This window comes from Ovis aries, chromosome 17 (assembly GCF_016772045.2).
Source record: "Ovis aries strain OAR_USU_Benz2616 breed Rambouillet chromosome 17, ARS-UI_Ramb_v3.0, whole genome shotgun sequence".
In the NCBI taxonomy this organism is placed as follows: domain Eukaryota; kingdom Metazoa; phylum Chordata; class Mammalia; order Artiodactyla; family Bovidae; genus Ovis; species Ovis aries.
The window spans coordinates 52,116,435-52,134,376 of NC_056070.1; the positions used below are offsets into that span (position 1 = coordinate 52,116,435).

General features: G+C 43.8%; 2 protein-coding genes across 5 annotated transcripts in view; both read right to left on the reverse strand.

Moving 5' to 3' along the window:
- The window catches only part of DDX55 (DEAD-box helicase 55), a 16,749-nt gene extending 13,757 nt beyond the window's left edge, over nt 1-2,992 (reverse strand). For all 3 annotated transcript variants that reach the window (XM_042234557.2, XM_012097695.5, XM_004017319.6), the window contains exon 1: nt 2,853-2,992. In XM_042234557.2, the coding sequence (XP_042090491.1) occupies nt 2,853-2,960 (108 nt within the window). In that variant the 5' untranslated portion in view covers nt 2,961-2,992. The remainder of the gene's footprint in view (nt 1-2,852) is intronic.
- A 3,146-nt stretch (nt 2,993-6,138) lies between these two features.
- On the reverse strand, nt 6,139-15,714 carry TMED2 (transmembrane p24 trafficking protein 2). Of its 2 annotated transcripts, XM_027956422.2 has the most exons (5): nt 15,445-15,714; nt 13,541-13,733; nt 13,127-13,147; nt 10,881-10,988; nt 6,139-7,640 (listed from the first exon to the last, which is right to left on the reverse strand). In XM_027956422.2, exons 1-5 carry the CDS (start codon nt 15,622-15,624, stop codon nt 7,516-7,518), a joined length of 627 nt encoding a protein of 208 aa, XP_027812223.1. In that variant the 5' UTR covers nt 15,625-15,714; the 3' UTR covers nt 6,139-7,515. The 2 variants fall into 2 exon arrangements, with proteins under 2 accessions (XP_027812223.1, XP_027812224.1); XM_027956423.2 differs by lacking the exon at nt 13,127-13,147.
- Nucleotides 15,715-17,942: the final 2,228 nt, after the last annotated feature.

Genomic DNA, 17,942 nt, shown 5'->3' on the forward strand with positions numbered 1-17,942 from the left:
AACACGGCGTGGTGTCTATGCAGATGGCGTGCAGGGGAAGCGAGTCGAGCTGGGAGTTGGGAGTCCTGAGTTCTAGCCCTGCCTTGCTTACTCTTCCCCTCTAGACCAGGAAGGGGCTGAAGACAGTGGTTTTAAGGTTCCTTCCTGTCCTCATAGCACAAAACAACGATTCAAACAGGCTCTTTCATTATAAACACCACTGAGAACCCGTAGGTTTACCAGGGCCCTGGCCCTTTGATTGCAGCAACAAGCAGCTGAACCTGAACCCGACTCAGATCTTGGCTTCAAAGTTTCCCCCTCCCCACCGTCCAGGATTCCACTCCTGGTCCTCAGAGCCTGAGCTCACCCACTGCAGCACATGCAGAATTTTCCTAACTGCCTCGGCACAAGTAAGTCTCAGGGAACATGTGGCAGTTACTGTAAGGTAACTGGAGATGTTGTAAGTAGTCAGGACGAGGTAGGGGAAGCAGGAGGTGGTTTGTTTCTAGCACCTAATAAGTAGAGCCCAGAGATGCTGTTAAACAGCCCACAACACCCAGGGCCATTTCATATAACAAAGAATTATCCAGTCCAAAATATCAAGAGCGCAGACTGAGAACTCTGCTATGGACCACTGCTGCCCAACAGAAATAAATATGATAAGAGATTAGACTTGTGGTTGCCAAGGAAGAGCGGAGGAGGGAGGGGACAGACTGGGAATTTGGGGTTGATAGGTGCAACCTACCACATTTAGAAATGGAAAAACAACAAGGTCCTACTGTATAGCACAGGGAACTATATTCAATCTCCTGGGATAAAACATAATGGAAAAGAATATTTAAAAAAGAATGTATCTATGTATAAAACTGAGTCACTTTGCTATATAGCAGAGATTGACACAACACTGTAAATCAGTTATACTTTAAAAAAAAAAAAAGAAATATAATGTGAGCCACATACTCATCTAGTAGCCACATTAAGAAAAGTAAAAAGAGGGACTCCCCTGGTAGTCCAGTGGCTAAGAATTCGCCTTGCAATGCAGGGGCCTGGGTTCGATCCCTGGTCAGGAAACTAAGATTCCACATGCTGTGGAACAACTAAGCCTGAACACCACAGCTACTAAAGCCCACACACTCTGGAGTCTGTGCCCACAGTGAAGGATCCTGCATGATGCAACAAAGAGCCGATGTAGCCAAATGAATAAATAAATAAATTTTTAAGCAAAAATAGACAAAATGAATTTTTATTTATATTTTATTTAACCTAATATCATCCAAAATATTGTCGGCTCGATGTGTAAGCAATATTTTTTAAATGAATGAGATATTTTTCATTTGTCTTTCATGCTAAGTCCTCAAAATCCATCATAGATTTTTATATTTAGAGTACATCTCAATTTGGACTCACCGTGTTTCAAGTGTTCTTAATAGTCATATGTGAGTGGCTACCACAGTGGACAGCACTGAGACCATGGACTCTAATGGCAAATATTGGGTCCTCTCTGCCCAGCAGTCCCACGGCATGACACACAGCACTGCCTGCCTCCTCCACACCTTTCCTGAGGAGCCTACACACATCTCAACATTCCAAAACAGGACTCTAGATTTTCCCTTTGAAGGCTGTTACCCCTGCCAGCTTTCCTCACCTTAGTAAATAACACCACCAATCACCCAGTCACTAAAGACAAAAACCTCAGGGTCCCTCTAGATTCCTCTTTCCTGACCCCCACATCTGGTCCCTCAGCAACCCGAAAGCTATCTCAAAAGCGACTCCTCAATATCCACAACCTCCTCTCTATTCCAAGCCACCATCACCTCTAACTTGACAACGGCCTCCTAGTGGATGGCCTCGCTTCTTCTCTTACTCCCCTAAAGTCCACTGTCTACACAGCAGTCACGGCCCTTCTCTTCTGCAGCCTCCCATGTAAGACGGCTTCTCACTACATCCAGAATAAAATACAAGATCCCACAAGTAAGACCCTGCGTGGTCAGCCCTCAATTTGCTCATCTCTTACGCTACTCATGATGCCCCAGCCACAAAGGCCTTTCTGTTCCTCCAAGCTCATTCCACTTGTACTGGCATTTCTCTTTGCTGGAATATCCTGCCTCCAGTCATCCCTTGGCCTCCTTCTCATTCAGGTTTCAGCTTAAAGACACCTCCTCCAAGAGGCCTTCTCTTATCTTACCTTCTGCCCTGTACTTTCTTGTCACTGTCTCCTCCACAACACTGATCACCAGCTGAAATTACCTTATTTCTTTACTCCCTTCTCTCTCTTCTGCATTAAAAAGCAAGGGCCGTGAGTCAGGACCAACACTGCAAAATCCCAAGTCTAAAAGAGTACCTGATATTTGTCCTGGAGAAACTGCTTGAATAAATGAGTGAGCTGGACCAAGACACTTCACTTAGCCCACATAACAAGACAACAGGTTACATTTACTGAGGGTCCGTAACATTGTCTTAGGTAATCCTCACAACAATTCTTAGGTAATACTATTTTCGTCATTTCACACGGAAAGGAAATGAAGCTCAGAGAGGTTAAGTCATTTGCTCAAGGTCTCACAGATCTACAGAGGGCAGGGCCAGGATACGAACCAGGTACTTAAAAGCAAGATACGAATTTAAGAGTAGGATACGAGCCAGGCACTTAAGTCCCAGCACCTAAGAGCGGATGGAGGAGAGCTGTTATGAAAACCCTAGTACAGGAGCGCCGCCGCCTGCCGCCTCTGCCTGGCGATCATTAACCAGCCAGGCATCACCCAAGTCGGTGAAGCAGAAAGACGACATGACAAAAAAGTCCCAGCTCTGAATTTCCCTTTCCCAACCTGCCCTCTTGGCACCGAGGGCCCTCCTCCCCCAGGGCCTATGCCGAGTACCTGCACCGGCGTCATGTACGGAAAACCGAGCTCCCGCAAGACACTCAGCACCTGCGGATGCAGCGGCACCGGTAGCGACTCCCAGGAACCCTCCGTCACGTGCTCCATGGTGCGCTCAGCCACCGAGCTACTACCCGGACGCCTCCCGGGAGCACTTCCGCTTCCGGTCGCCAAGCCGGCCGCCCGGAAACCGCACTCCCTTCGCAAAGATCCGGAAGGCGGGAAAGGCACCTTTGGAGCAGGAGAGTGGAAAGCCGACTTCTGGCGAATAAAAGCGGGCGGCGGGAACCCGGCTGGAGTAGTGCCATTCGTCCAGTGCAACCGCCTAGGCTCCGGGCGCCTTTCCACACCGAGCAGGCATTTGGGCGGGAGGGATTTTGCCCCGGCTCTCACACTCTCCCCGCCGGTCGGAGGTCCCCGCCAGTCGGAGACAGATGGCAGCACAACACCGCATCCTGGCCAAAGGACAGTAGGTCCGGAGGGAGTGGACAGAAATGTACCCCAATTCCGGAGCCCTAGATAGGCAAATAGACTGATGGTGCGGATCCACTGCCTGGGAGAAAATAAATATTGATTTACTTCCATGAAGTTAGGTCAGAGACCTAAATAAGAACACTGTATCTTATTCCTGTGTTCACTACTGGATTGTTTCATGCACGTGTACAACTGATTCAGGAAGCTGTTCAGTTCAGTTCAGTTCAGTCTGTCGTGTCCGACTCTTTGCGACCCCATGAATCGCAGCACGCCAGGCCTCCCTGTCCATCACCAACTCTCGGGGTTCACTCAAACTAACATCCATCGAGTCGGTGATGCTATCCAGCCATCTCACCCTCTGTCGTCCCCTTCTCCTCCTGCCCCCGTCCCTCCCCAGCATCAGAGTCTTTTCCAATGAGTCAGCTCTTCACATGAGGTGGCCAAAGTACTGGAGTTTCAGCTTCAGCATCAGTCCTTCCAAAGAACACCCAGGACTGATCTCCTTTAGAATGGACTGGTTGGATCTCCTTGCAGTCCAAGGGACTCTCAAGAGTCTTCTCCAACACCACAGTTCAAAAGCATCAATTCTTTGGCGCTCAGCTTTCTTCACAGTCCAACTCTCACATCCATACATGACCACTAGAAAAACCGTAGCCTTGACTAGATGGACCTTTGTTGGCAAAGTAATGTCTTTGCTTTTCAATATGCTGTCTAGGCTGGTCATAACTTTCCTTCCAAGGAGTAAGCATCTTTTAATTTCATGGCTGCAGTCACTATCTGCAGTGATTTTGGAGCCCCCAAAAAGAAAGTCTGACACTGTTTCCACTGTTTCCCCATCTATTTCCCATGAAGTGATGGGACCAGATGCCATGATCTTAGTTTTCTGAATGTTGGGCCTTGCCAGTGGCTGGGCTTCCCTAGTGGCTCAGACGGTGAAGTTATCTGCCTGCAGGGCAGGAGACCCGAGTTCTATCATGGATACAGAAGATCCCCTGGAGGAGGGCAGGGCAACCCACTCCAGTCAGGGACTTCCCTGGTGGTCTGGTGGTTAAGAACTCGCCTTTGGGCTTCACTGGTGGGTCAGACAGTAAAGAGTCTGCCCACATGGGGGAGACCTGGGTTCCATCCCTGGATCAGGAAGCTCCTCTGGAAGAGGAAATGTCAACCCACTCTGGTATTCTTACCTAGAATACTCCATGGATGGAGGAGCCTGGGTGGGTTACAGTCCATGGGGTCGCAGAGTCAGACACAACTGTGTTTCGGTTAAGACTATTATGCCTTGGGCCCGTATCTTCAGCTTGTCTTGCTCCCTACATCCATAAGGACTTTTGAAATGTCACCAGTGATGCCTTCCCTTCATAATCACTAAAACTATTTGCCCTTTTTCACTTTCCCCCATAACACATTATTAATATGCCATATAATTTATATGACTAGGCTCATCTCCCCCACTAAAAGTTGGATAAAGGGGATTTTCCTCTATTTTATTTCAGTGACTACAACTGGTAGCACCAGGCAGTCACCCAGATATTTTCAGTTCAGTTCACTCAGTCGTGTCCGACTCCTTGGGACCCTGTGAATTGCAGCACGCCAGGCCTCCCTGTCCATCACCAACTCCTGGAGTCTTCACAAACTCATGTCCATCAACTCGGTGATGCCATCCAGCCATCTCATCCTCTGTCGTCCCCTTCTCCTCCTGCCCCCAATCCCTCCCAGCATCAAGTTCTTTTCCAATGAATCAACTGTTCACATGACGTGGCCAAAGTATGAGTAAATGGGAGTAATACTGTAAATTGCTGGAGAAGGCAATGGCACCCCACTCCAGTACTCTTGCCTGGAAAATCCCATGGACGGAGGAGCCTGGTAGGCTGCAGTCCATGGGGTCGCTAAGAGTTGGACACAACTGAGCAACTTCACTTTCACTTTTCCCTTTCATACACTGCAGAAGGAAATGGCAGCCCACTCCAGTGTTCTTGCCTGGAGAATCCCAGGGAGAGGGGAGCCTGGTGGGCTGCTGTCTGTGAGGTCGCACAGAGTCGGACATGACTGAAGTGACTTAGCAGCAGACTATAAACTGCAGTCATCTGAAACTAGGTGAGACTAAAGCCTGAGGCAACATTTTTACTTTAATGGGATCATCACATCCTTAAAATGCCTTTGACAGCTATTTCCAACCAGGTCTGAAAGCAAAGACAGAGGGAAACAGCATAGCTGCTTTTGCATTTGGGGGTCTACTTACTCATTTTCTGATCTGGGGATCCTTTCCAAGACTTTATTTCCATAATGAGGATTACAGTAGTACCCAAGGTAATGGATGTTTTGAGGAATAAATGAGACAGACCACCTAAAGCACTTCGCACGGGCACAGGACATTACAGTGCTGGAGAAACCATACCTTTATTACCAGCAGGCCCTTAGTGCAGCAGAGGAAGAGGAACAGTTCCTCAAGGCAGGGATCTAGATTCTGGTCACATCAGTCACTCATCTGCGAGGCCTGGGTGAAGCATTTAATCCCTTTTAAATTTACTGCCAACTACCATAAACCAGGTGGCTGAGCTAAAATAAACTTTTGTTCCAAAGGAAAAAATACTTCAGATGTTAATACTGACCCATCAAAGAAACCACACAGGGAAACCTAAAATTGGATATCTGTTTACTATTATCAAGTTTAGAGACATAAAAAGTAACAGATGTTTGTAACAGGCATCATTACTGGGAAAACATGACATGTCTCATTTCAGCTTTGATTAGAAAGCTGATATTTAACAAATGTGAATTAATCATAAATATATAAAACACAGAATACCAAGACTGTTTTTAAAAAGAACTGTTTATTTACTGAATGTGGGGCAGATCAGATATACAACCAATTTTAAATTTACATCTTTTAACTCAATTTTGAAGTGTTTGCACACACACACGCACACAAATTGGCATGCAACAGTTGTCCTAAGGTAAAACTCAGTCACCTTAAACTGCTGCAAGTATTTTCACCCAAGGTTGAAAAATTGTTTACCCTGAACATGAAAACCTGTAACAAATTTAATTATACAAAACTCGTTACTTGTAGTTTTCCCCTTGCAAAGATCCAAAAAAAAAATGTACAAGTAACCAATATATATCAGTCACAACATAATCCTGGATCATCCCCACAATAAAACCAGATGCTCCTTGATTTTTAAACCCATCATCAGAGACCAAAAGAAAGTTGTTTCGTTCTATACAAAACAAAATTCACATGTGCCAAAAAAGAAAGACCCAAGAAAAACAAAAACCCTAGTACTGACAGTGATGTTCAGTACCCTAATTAAACAGTGGCCAAAATGCCACTGATCAAAAATAAAATAGTGGCTGTATATCACTGCAAAGAAATCCAAGAGGCTTTAACCCTTTGGCATCGGAAATCCAGATTTTTCCAATTACATGAATGCATGCCTCCTACATGCCAAGAGTAGAGAAGGTGGATGCGCCAGCATAGAAAGAAAAAGAGCTACTGTCTGCTGAAACACCCAGAGAACTGGCATTAACAGACTTCTTACAAGGTTAGGCAGAAACCAAAAAATGGTTATGAGCTGCTTGTGTCAACAATTCTAAGTGGAGGTGATTGAGTTCTAAGGTTCAAAGTGAAACTTTGGAGGGGTGGGTAAAGGTTGTTGGTTTAAGTCTTATCTTTAAAGCAAAAACAAGATAGACAAAGTTTAAAAGTACCAACCTGGTCACATACTCTAGTCATAGAGCTCTACCACCAAGCTGGATAGAAAATGTCAAGATTCAGATTGTTGTTTCTCAACAAAATGAATCTTTCTAATGACTTGAACTGCAGGATAAGGGATCCCAAGAATAGAGTCATTTTAGTAAAGTACTATCCTGAACAAACTGTATTTTATAATGAAAATAAAAAGAAAGAAAACTAAGGACTCTACACCTATATTCGGCTTACAGTGTTTGAGTTTTGGGAGGGCCTGTATAATGGAGGCAGAATTCAAATATGAATTTATGCCAATCAAATGTCAAATTTTCACTATAGCTTTCCTAGAAGTGTTTTCCCCCAATATCTATTAATCACAAAGAAACATAAGCTGTGAAGATACAGTTCAGAAAATAAAAACATAGAAACTAATGACATTATTATGACCAAGATGTCTGGTAAACAGTGAATTATGAATTTGGGATTACGGGGAAAAGGCTTTTAAACAACCCTCCGGACTTCGAAGAATCTCTTCAGGTAGTAGATCTGTCCCAATGTCATGGCAACTAGAACAAGAGCTTCAAAGAAGGACCAAAGGACCACTCTGCTGTTTGTGTTGTCATTGACTGTTGAGGACAAACAAACAAAATTTAACCACCAAAACAAACAAGAGAAAAGAAACAGCACAGACATCCAAAATTACCCCCAGTCTTAACTTCACGTGACAGTTAATACTTCACACAACATTCACAGTATTCAGAATACCTTTGTCTTTTGTCCCCAAGCACTTAAACACACTTAAAAGCAGAGTTTTACATTTAAATGAGAATTTAAAGATTAATGGAGCAGTCAAGTCCGTCCACTCTGCTTATGCACGAGAACAGAGAAAAAATGACTTGCCCAAGGTCACATTCTAGAGTTAAAACCTAATCCAACCTTCTCTAACACGTAGAAAGTCCCTAACATTAGAATCCTTTTTGCTGAATCAGAAAATTCAACCTTATTCTTTCAAGATAAGTTACCCAAGAAGCACTACCTACTAAGTTAAAATGTTTCAAAGTGCCTTTTCTTTAAACATTTATTCAGTATTTATTGAGCACCCACTATGTATTTGGTGTTGGTTCTAGATCGAAAGTTTTCTCAGTCTCACAGACCAATGCTGACAGCTGTTACCAGACAAACTTAAAACTAGTTACAGGATTTACCCCATTTTTAAGCTAAGAAATTGATCAAAGGAGTAGTATGGCTATATTAATTTATAGCACTCAATTTATGTGAAATTCTTTCAAGCTCCTGATCAAAGTCCTTAATGTTTAAAAACTACTGGGTAGTTTCTCATTTTTCTGCAAATGGCCAACACTAAAAACAATTATAATTAGCAACTCAGTAAGAGAGATGAATAAGTAACTGGCATATTTTTAGATGTATATGTATCATTTATAAAAAGAGAAACTAGAATTGCAGTAACTGCTGGACTGATGATCACCCAAAAAGAAGTGAAAAGCAATTAAATGACTCCAGAAAGATAAGTTATACTTACTCAAGGAAAGAAAATGAATTTTTTCCCCCAGAGTAAGAATAGACAAATGCCCAAAACCATTAACTAGAATTCTAAAAACCACCAACACTGAAATTTTAATGTTCATTCCATGGCATTAAATTTACTTCTGCTGCAAACTTTATACGGAGAAGGCAATGGCAACCCACTCCAGTAGTCTTGCCTGGAAAATCCCATGGACGGAGGAGCCTGGTAGGCTGCAGTCCATGGGGTCGCGAAGAGTCGGATGACTGAGCAACTTCACTTTTACACATTGGAGAAAGAAATGGCAACCCACTCCAGTGTCCTTGCCTGGAGAATCCCAGGGATGGGGGAGCCTGGTGGGCTGCTGTCTCTGGTGTCACACAGAGTCGGACACGACTGAAGCGACTTAGCAGCAGCAGCAGAAGCAAACTATAATCCATTTCTAGCATAACTTAATGACTAGCATCTTAACCATACAAAAACAAGTATTTATCTCTCCCTTCAGTAACAGAAAAATGCATCTTTAAACTTAAATAGAACACACTGAAGCATATAACAGGAAAGCAATCATCGAAGAAACTATGTGTACATAAGATACTATTCTCCTGTCGTTCATATATTTGTTGTTGTTGTTTAGTCACTAAGCTGTGTCTGTTTCTTTAGCAACCCCATGGACTCTAGCCCACCAGGCTCTTCTGTCCATGAGATTTCCCGGGCAAGAATACTGGCGTAGGTTTCCATTTCTTTCTCCAGGGGACCTTCCCGATCCAGAGACTGAACCCAAGTCTTCCGCATTGGCAGGAGGACTCTTTACCACTAAGTCACCAGGGAAGCTCGGTTCACACGTTAGCCTGATCTAAAAACAGTACTATTACAACACTGTAGTTTTTTTAAAAATCTCAATATAGCCATCTCTGAGGAGTGAGTGTTATAGGAAGATATACAAAAAACAAACAACATTGTGGGAACTATTGGATTTATAAAATTAGACTGAATGTCTAAAATTCTATTTTGTTTGTGAAACAAATTCAGGAGTATCTCCACTCAAATTAAGGATGAGAGAAAAAGGTTGGATGCCTTCAGACACCAGAAGATGGGGGCCTTCTCTGGCTGCTGTGCTAGCTGAGCTACAAAGCAGTGAACGTTCTGAGCCCTTCTCATCACAGAATGGGCTGGCCCCCTCCTGGGAGAAAAATAACCAACAGGTGATGGAGAGGAGGTAGGGATCCTAGAAGGTGAGAAGATTAAGAGCACAGGCCAGGAGAAGGAAAGAGGTGGAAGAGGCAAGAGTGGCTGCATATAAGCCTCAGTCCATCTCATGCCCCAGTCCACCCCAAAAGCTAAGAACAGAGGCACCCGTCCAGTCCGTCACATCTACTCCTTATCCTCCCAAGGAGAGGGGAAGTCTGGGCTCTAGGTCCTAAAGATGCCTTTCCATCACTGGCAAGGATGGAGGCAAGAGGGTGGGAAGAACAGAAACTACATCTTGGAGAAATTCAACCTGTTCTCATCTATTTGAGTCACTCCTCTCTCCACTCCCTACCCCACCTTCAAAACAAAGACTTCCGACATAAGCCACTTTGCATTTACAGACGAGCTTGCGCCCAGTGAGGCCCATCTCCAAGGGTGACCTGAAGGACAAAGATGCTGGACAGGTGTGGACTTGGGTCTAAAATATGATCATCTGATCTGTGGATCAATATGGTACCTCTTTAATTTTAAATGCAAAAGGATCATAATTAGTGCTATACCAAGGGTTAAAACAGGCTTTGCAACCTAGAGTGGGATTCCAATTATCAATGTTTCTGAAGACAAACACACTCACACCTTCGTTTGCAAACTTGGGAGCCAAACTGATCTTTACCTGGTGAATACCTCTATTCATGTTTTAATGCTTTTTATTTGAATTAAACCATACCCCAGGTTTTAGAAAAACAACTAAGCCTCAGCATGTAATTAATGATAACAAAAATTTCAGATATCGGATTTAAAACCAACACCATGTCCATTTTATGTTTTTCCTTTCTGCTTTATGAAAACCATTAGCTTACTCCCTAGCTGACCACACATTTTTTAAAACTCATAAAAGCTAGTGCTGAATCTAAACAGCATGGTTTGGTTTAGAATGAATGTCCCAATAATAAATTAGTCTAATACAAAGCTCTACAAACAAATGTATATACTCAAATATCTTTGCATAGGTGCTTTTTTTAAAGTCAACCCCTTAGTATGTTTATGTGTCCAAAATTTCCAAATGAGGAAAACACAATCCGGCTCTTGGATAATACAGGTCACCAATTCATGGCCCTCAGATACTGCTGCAAAGTCAAAAGCATTAACTTACTTGCTCTGTGTATTCTCTCTCGAACTTCCATGTATTCCTGTTCATGCTTCACAGCTGTCATTGCCACTGCAAGCTCATTAATCATTTCTTCTAGCTTGTTCTGGTGAGCTACAAAATGATTTGAAAATGGATTAGAACATATCTGGCAATCTCTTTTTGAAAAATTCTTAAAACCAGGGGGAAAAACACCTCCTCCAGAGAAGGCATACAAAAGCAGCCATTTTCCAGAAATGACTCAGACATAATTTTGGACCACTGATGACAATTTAATCCCCCAAGAATTTTTTAAAAGTTCGTTCCCAGTAGAGAAACCTCTTTCAGAGTAGGAAAAATGCTATACAACATTTACTAACTAAAGGAACACAGCCCTAAGAAATGTCTTCTAAGAAATTGCTAAGTGTAGTTCATCAGACTCACTGCCAACCATAGGGGAGATTAAAAAAAAGATGGAGGAGGGGCACAAAAGACAAATTAAACAAAACCGTAATAATAACACCCTAGTAATAATCCTACAAATAACAATATTTAAACTAAATAAAAATCTACTCTTGAAAATCATGTAACTCTAATGTTAATTTAGGAAAAGTATAAAAGCTGACTTTTAATCTTTATGAGGCTAAGCAGAGAAACGCATGAAGATGTTCTAGGGAAAATCTGTACCAATTCAACATTCTAGTACTATAGTCAAAGCAATCATTTCACTACAGTGGGAAATACAGCAGACACTGCAAGTGAAAATACAAGTTCTCAGCTGCTCAAGGTCTAGAACCAGGCATTCTCTTTAGCAAGGTAAACTAACAGTTCTGAAGAATTTAAGTGTATGCTTATAGGTAATGCTGTATTATGGCAATGTACAAACAGGTAGGAAAAAAATATACCACAAGGGAAGACTGCCATCAGAGGGGTCTCTTCACTATTGCCCAAAATCCAGCCTCATCTAGAATTCCAAACTGCCACAAATAATCCTAAATTTTTTATGAGAAGCCAAGAGCCTCTACCATTTTAAAGCAGCTGGGCTGGAATCACAAATACTCTCTCACCAGCTTCATCTCAGAAGCCCATGCACTAGGCGGAACCTTTAAAGCAGAGTTTCTCAGGAGAAGCACTGTGGACATTTTAGACCACGTAATTCTTTGTGGTGGGAAGGTGTCCGATGCAGTGTACAGCCACCAACCTATTCAGGAAAATCAAAAATGTTTCTAGATATTGTCAAGTGTACCCTGGGGAGCAAAAGACATCCTGAGAACCACTGCTTTAGAGGAAAGCTTGATTTTATAGCTGTCATTCACCAATATGAACAAGCAAAAGCTAGACTGTTAAACATCATGTTAAAGGATTATTTAAGGAAAATATTCACACTCACCAGCCAACATTTAAATAGCCAACTGTTTAGAAAGGACTGTTTTCCAGAAAATGAACAAAGTCAAAGCCCCTCAAAACTAATTTTCCTTGAGAATTAGCCAAGTGCTGAACTGCAAATGGCCTTGAAAAGCAAGCACAGAAATTTCTGAGTAGTATGATTCTTTAAATTCTATAGATTTCAAAGCCTAAAAAGAGTTCACCTTACTTATGTAAATACTCTATGAAGTGCTCACTATCTGCTGCTGCTGCTGCTAAGTCACTTCAGTTGTGTCCGACTCTGTGTGACCCCATAGACGGCAGCCCACCAGGCTCCCCCGTCCCGGGGATTCTCCAGGCAAGAACACTGGAATGGGTTGCCGTTTCCTTCTCCAATGCATGAAAGGCTCACTATCTAGGGCAAATTATATCACATTAATACTATGAAATAAACTACTAGTTTCCAAAAGTCCTGAAATATACCATGGCCCCCCGGCCCACCCCACCTCGGTCCCCGGCCAAAAAATCCTTATGTACAGGCTCCTGGTAAACAATTTATCCAGAAGAATCAACTTAGGGCTCACTGCTGTTAAGCTGAGCAATAAAAATTAATCCACCTGCAACATATGTCTGACAAAGCTTTTGTCACCTTATCTAGGGTAGACGTAGCTCCTAGAACTGCATTTCACGTCTAATCAAGTTTCACATACCTACCTCTATCTCGTGTGTAACAAAACAAAAACCACAAAAAAACAATCACACTAAAACTCTAAATTAGTTGTAGGGTTTTTTAAAACTAGGAGAAAAAACACTGTCATGCTAACAGACTGAGGTTAGAAAGGAAAGCAGAAATTAGACAGTGGGCCACAAAAGTACGCAGAAAGACTGTCAGAAAATAATCCACATACCATCCCAGGTATCTCCACCACCTGAAGAAGAGTGTAAGATATAAACACACACATACAAAAACAACAAGTTTAGCTAAAGTAGTCATTTATACAAATGAGCAACTAAAGATGCATATACCAGCGTAGGCAAATTAACAGAACAAACAACCTAGGATACGTATAACCTACCTGCTGCCAGAAATGGCAACTGGAAAGAACTAAAATATAAACATGAACCTCCAATAATTTCTTTTTGTTAATGAGAAGATCTGGATAAATAAAAAGTATATTTCACAAAAGGTTTTTGGTTGTAAAGACAGTCAGTGAACCTAAAATAAGCCATCAAAAATAAATACTACATTCAGATGGAGAAAACGTACAGGACTAATATTAACTCTGAGAAAGGGATATAAGTCTTCAGAATGTTCATCTAACCTTCTGTTTCCATGTCTTGTCCTTTGGGGGCTTCCCCGATATCAATGGTGAACATCACTATCTTTGGAGTCATGGTAGACATCCTATTGCTAAAACAAAACTTATATGTTCCATCCATGTGAGCAGCAAATGTGTATTTCCCGCTGGACTCCCGGTCTCCTTTATAAATTCCTTTATTATCAGGTCCCGTAATCTGGAGGCAGAAGAAAAATTCATGAGATAACTCAAAAGATTCAAAATCATAAATGAGGAGGGAATAAACTGGGAGATTGGGATTAATGCAGATATACTACTGATACTGTGTATAAAACAGATAACCTAATGAGAACCTATTGTACAAGGAACTCTACTCAATACTCCATGGTGACCTAAAAGGGAAAGGAAATCCAAAAGAGGGGATACATGTATACCTATAGCTGATTCACTTTGCTTTACAGGAGAAACTAACACAACATTGTAAAGCAACTATACTTCATTAAAAAATAATTTTAAAAATAAAATCATTAAGTGATGTCTATTGACAGTCAAACATTCACTAGGAAAATGTAACCTGAACTTCGATCCACTTCAGTTACTGACAGTAATCTCTTTGGGCTACAGTTCTCCCATTTAAGAAACAAGGCTCTCTGAATACCTTTCAACTCTGACTACATTTGTCTTAATTTTCCAACTTAGTAAACCAATCAGAAACAGAAACCACACCATACAGTTGTCTTCAAGTGGCCCAATACCACCAACAGACAAATATGTAGCTATTAATATCAAAACAACAAAAAAGAAATCTCTTTTAAAACTAAGAACTTTGAGCAAGCCTACACATCGAGGTTTTCCTGACTGATTACTGCCTACTGGTAAAGGAATCTGCTTTATCTTATATGCCTAAGGACTTAAGGAAAAAGACTAGAGAAACTGGAAATTCAGAGACCCATGTTCTCATCCCAGTGTGCTCCAAATCAGTTGTTAGACCTTGCTCAAGTAGTTCCTCTTATGAAGCCCGTGCCACCTGCAGACTGAAAGAGCTGATCTCTCAAGCGGTAATTTTAACAGTTATTACCTCCATTATCCCCTTATTTCTGAACTTCACTTGTTTTGTGTAATTTATGCCCAACTCTGCTGACGTTAACTGTTAGATGGGAAAACCCATAGACACAATTAATCATGCTAACCGGTAGGTTTAAATATTCATTCCATCTGGTTTCCTTAAAAAAGTTAGAGGCGAGTCATTCTTTTAGTTTAAAGAAAATGATATACGACAAAATTTAGGGACTGCTGGTTTCTTAAAACGATTTTCCGTTTTCTCCACAGATACTTTACTGCAATCACTTCTAAAACGCATAACGCAACTCCACTCTCTTAATCAGAGATGACTAACCGAGGTATCCGAAGGTCTGCGTAAGAACGGGTTAACTCGGGTCGTTTCTACGAAAAATAAAGGCAAACACAACGCGAACGTCTACCTAGCATTCCTCAACAGCTTCCGATTTACTTTTTCAGAAGTTTCCATGCCACGTCCCAACTTTAATTCGCGCTAGGAAGGGAAGCAGCTGCTGCCCGGATCGAGACCTGCCATCAGCTAAACAAGACCGTGTAGCGCCTCCTGGGCCCAGAGATGACACGCGGCGCCTGGTAGACAAAGCTCGGCGAGGGGTTCCAAGGGGAACCAGCCGTTCAAACTGAGAATCCAAAGCAGCCAAGCAACGGTTCCGTCTCCCGAGCGGAGCTCGGAAACCGGGCGGGTGCGAGGGAAAGGGCCGTTAGGGGGTCGCCGGGTGGCGGCCCAGGCCCCTCCCTGGAATCGGACAGCGGCCTCCGGGTCCCGCTCTCCACGCTGGCCCCGCGCGGGCCCCGGGCGCCGCCAACCCCCGAGCGGCCGCGGGCCCCCGCTTCGGGCAGCGCGCCCGCACCTCCACGTCGATGTCCAGGAAGCCGCCCTCCGCCACCTCGAAGATGAGGCCCATCTTGGTGCCCGAGGTGACCCGCTCGAAGAAGCACTCCTCTGCATGCGCGTCAATGCTGACGAAGTAGCCCGAGGCCGTGGCCAGGAGGGCGGCCAGGAGCACCAGCAGCTCAGCTAGCGTCACCATGGTGGGGCTGCGGGCGAAGCCAGGACCGGGACTGCGGCCTCCGGAGCCGCCGTCGTCGCTGCCGCCACCGCTGCCTTTTCAGCCGCCGCTGCCTCAGCTCCGCCCCTTCCGGCTGCGCCGCCCGAGGGGGCTGATGCGGGCGCCGCGGATTGGCTGGCGCCCGTAGCTGCCACGTAACGGACGCACGGCGGCCGCCGAGGGACAAGAATGCTCCGCGCGTCTCGAGCCTGGACGGTGGCTCAGAAGGACCAGAAACCATCGTCTCCGTCACTAGTTCCATTCATGTACTGCCTAAATTTCCATGGGCCGTACTAGAAAGCGGTAGTATCAAGAAACCTCCTCTGCCTCGTGCAAGACGCTCTTAGGATTATCCATAAAGATAGCGAAAGATTTGGAGGCAGCAATAGGAGTATAAGGAGATGGGGCTGAAGCCAAAGGCTTTGAACTTTTATGTTAACTTCCTGTCACTCAAAAAAAAAAAAAAACGACGGGGAAAAGACGGGGGTGCGTATAGATTGGGAAGGGGCACGAGGGAAACTTAAGCGATTTTGGAAATGTTATATCATATCGTCACTAAATGATGGGTAGATGTTAATGTAAAAGGCTTCCCTGGTGGCTCAGATGGTAAAGACCCCGCCCATAATGCGAGAGACCCAGCTTTGATCCTTGGGTCAGGAAGATCCTCTGGAGAAGGGAATGGCAACTCACTCCAGGAAGATGTATCGTCACTAAACGATGGGTACACGAGTGTTTACATATGCTTTTTTTAATAGCTCAAGCTGTATCCTTGAGTAGCGCTCCATATTTTTTGCTTTACTGTATGTCTATATTACAACCACATGCACACAAAAAAAACTTTCCCTTGGCTACATCCTCCAAAATAAGAAGTCTCTCACCTCCCCAAAAGTCTTGCTGACACCCTGCACCCCCTTAAATATTGCCAGCTACTAAGACAATTTTTTCCCCACCCTTTGCCTCCTGAGGTACTCCTACACATCCCTCAAAACCCAACTCAAATGTCAGCTCTAGACCTCCCCCTTGCACAATACTAGCCCCTTCCTCTGTGCTTAGAGTTACAGTCATTTATTTACCAGTCACTCCCGAGGCACTAGTTTTTGCATACCTGTGCTTGTGTGCTGTACTCTTAGGCCCTACCATAAAGAAAGTGAAGTCACTCAGCCGTGTCTGACTCTTTGCGATCCCATGGACTGTAGTCTACCAGGCTTCTCTATCCATGGGATTTTCCAGGCAAGAGTACTGGAGTGGCGTGCCATTTCCTTCTCCAGGGGGTCTTCCTGACCCAGGCATCGAACCCAGGTCTCCTGCATTGCAGGCAGACACTTTACCCTCTGAGCCACCAGGGAAGCCCCACAAAAAAAAACCTCACCCATGACATGGTAGTTGACATGTCAAGTTCACTGAACTGGCCTGAGCATGAGGAGATCTGGGTTGTTACTCAAGCTTTGCACATAGCTGTGTGACCTTATTTATGTTCCATTACCTCTCTGAACCTTAATTTCCGTATCTGTAAAAAATATGACACCACACTCTTTGCTTATCTAGTAAAGTTATCATGAAAATCAGATGATGCCATGGGCTGTGCATGTTTTGGGGAATTATTTCTTCAAAGACTAACAGGCAATAGGGGGCAGTAATGGCCCAATATCCAGTTTCCTGGGCAGGTGTCAAGAAATAAGTACAATTAGGGTGATGATGGAAGTTTCCTGGCTATGATGGTATGTTATTGAACTCAGTTAAGTTCAGTTCAGTCACTCAATCGTGTCCGACTCTTTGCGACCCCATGAATCGCAGCACGCCAGGCCTCCCTGTCCATCACCAACTCCCAGAGTTCACTCACTCACGTCCATCGAGTCCGTGATGCCATCCAGCCATCTCATCCTCGGTCGTCCCCTTCTCCTCCTGCCCCCAATCCCTCCCAGCATCAGAGTCTTTTCCAATGAGTCGACTCTTCACATGAGGTGGCCAAAGTACTGGAGCTTCAGCTTTAGCATCATTCCTTCCAAAGAAATCCCAGGGTTGATCTCCTTCAGAATGGACTGGTTGGATCTTCTTGCAGTCCAAGGGACTCTCAAGAGTCTTCTCCAACACCACAGTTCAAACGCATCAATTCTTCGGCGCTCAGCCTTCTTCACAGTCCAACTCTCACATCCGTACATGACCACAGGAAAAACCATAGTCTTGACTAGACAGACCTTAGTCGGCAAAGTAATTTCTCTGCTTTTGAATATACTATCTAGGTTGGTCATAACTTTTCTTCCAAGGAGTAAGCGTCTTTTACTTTCATGGCTGCAGTCACC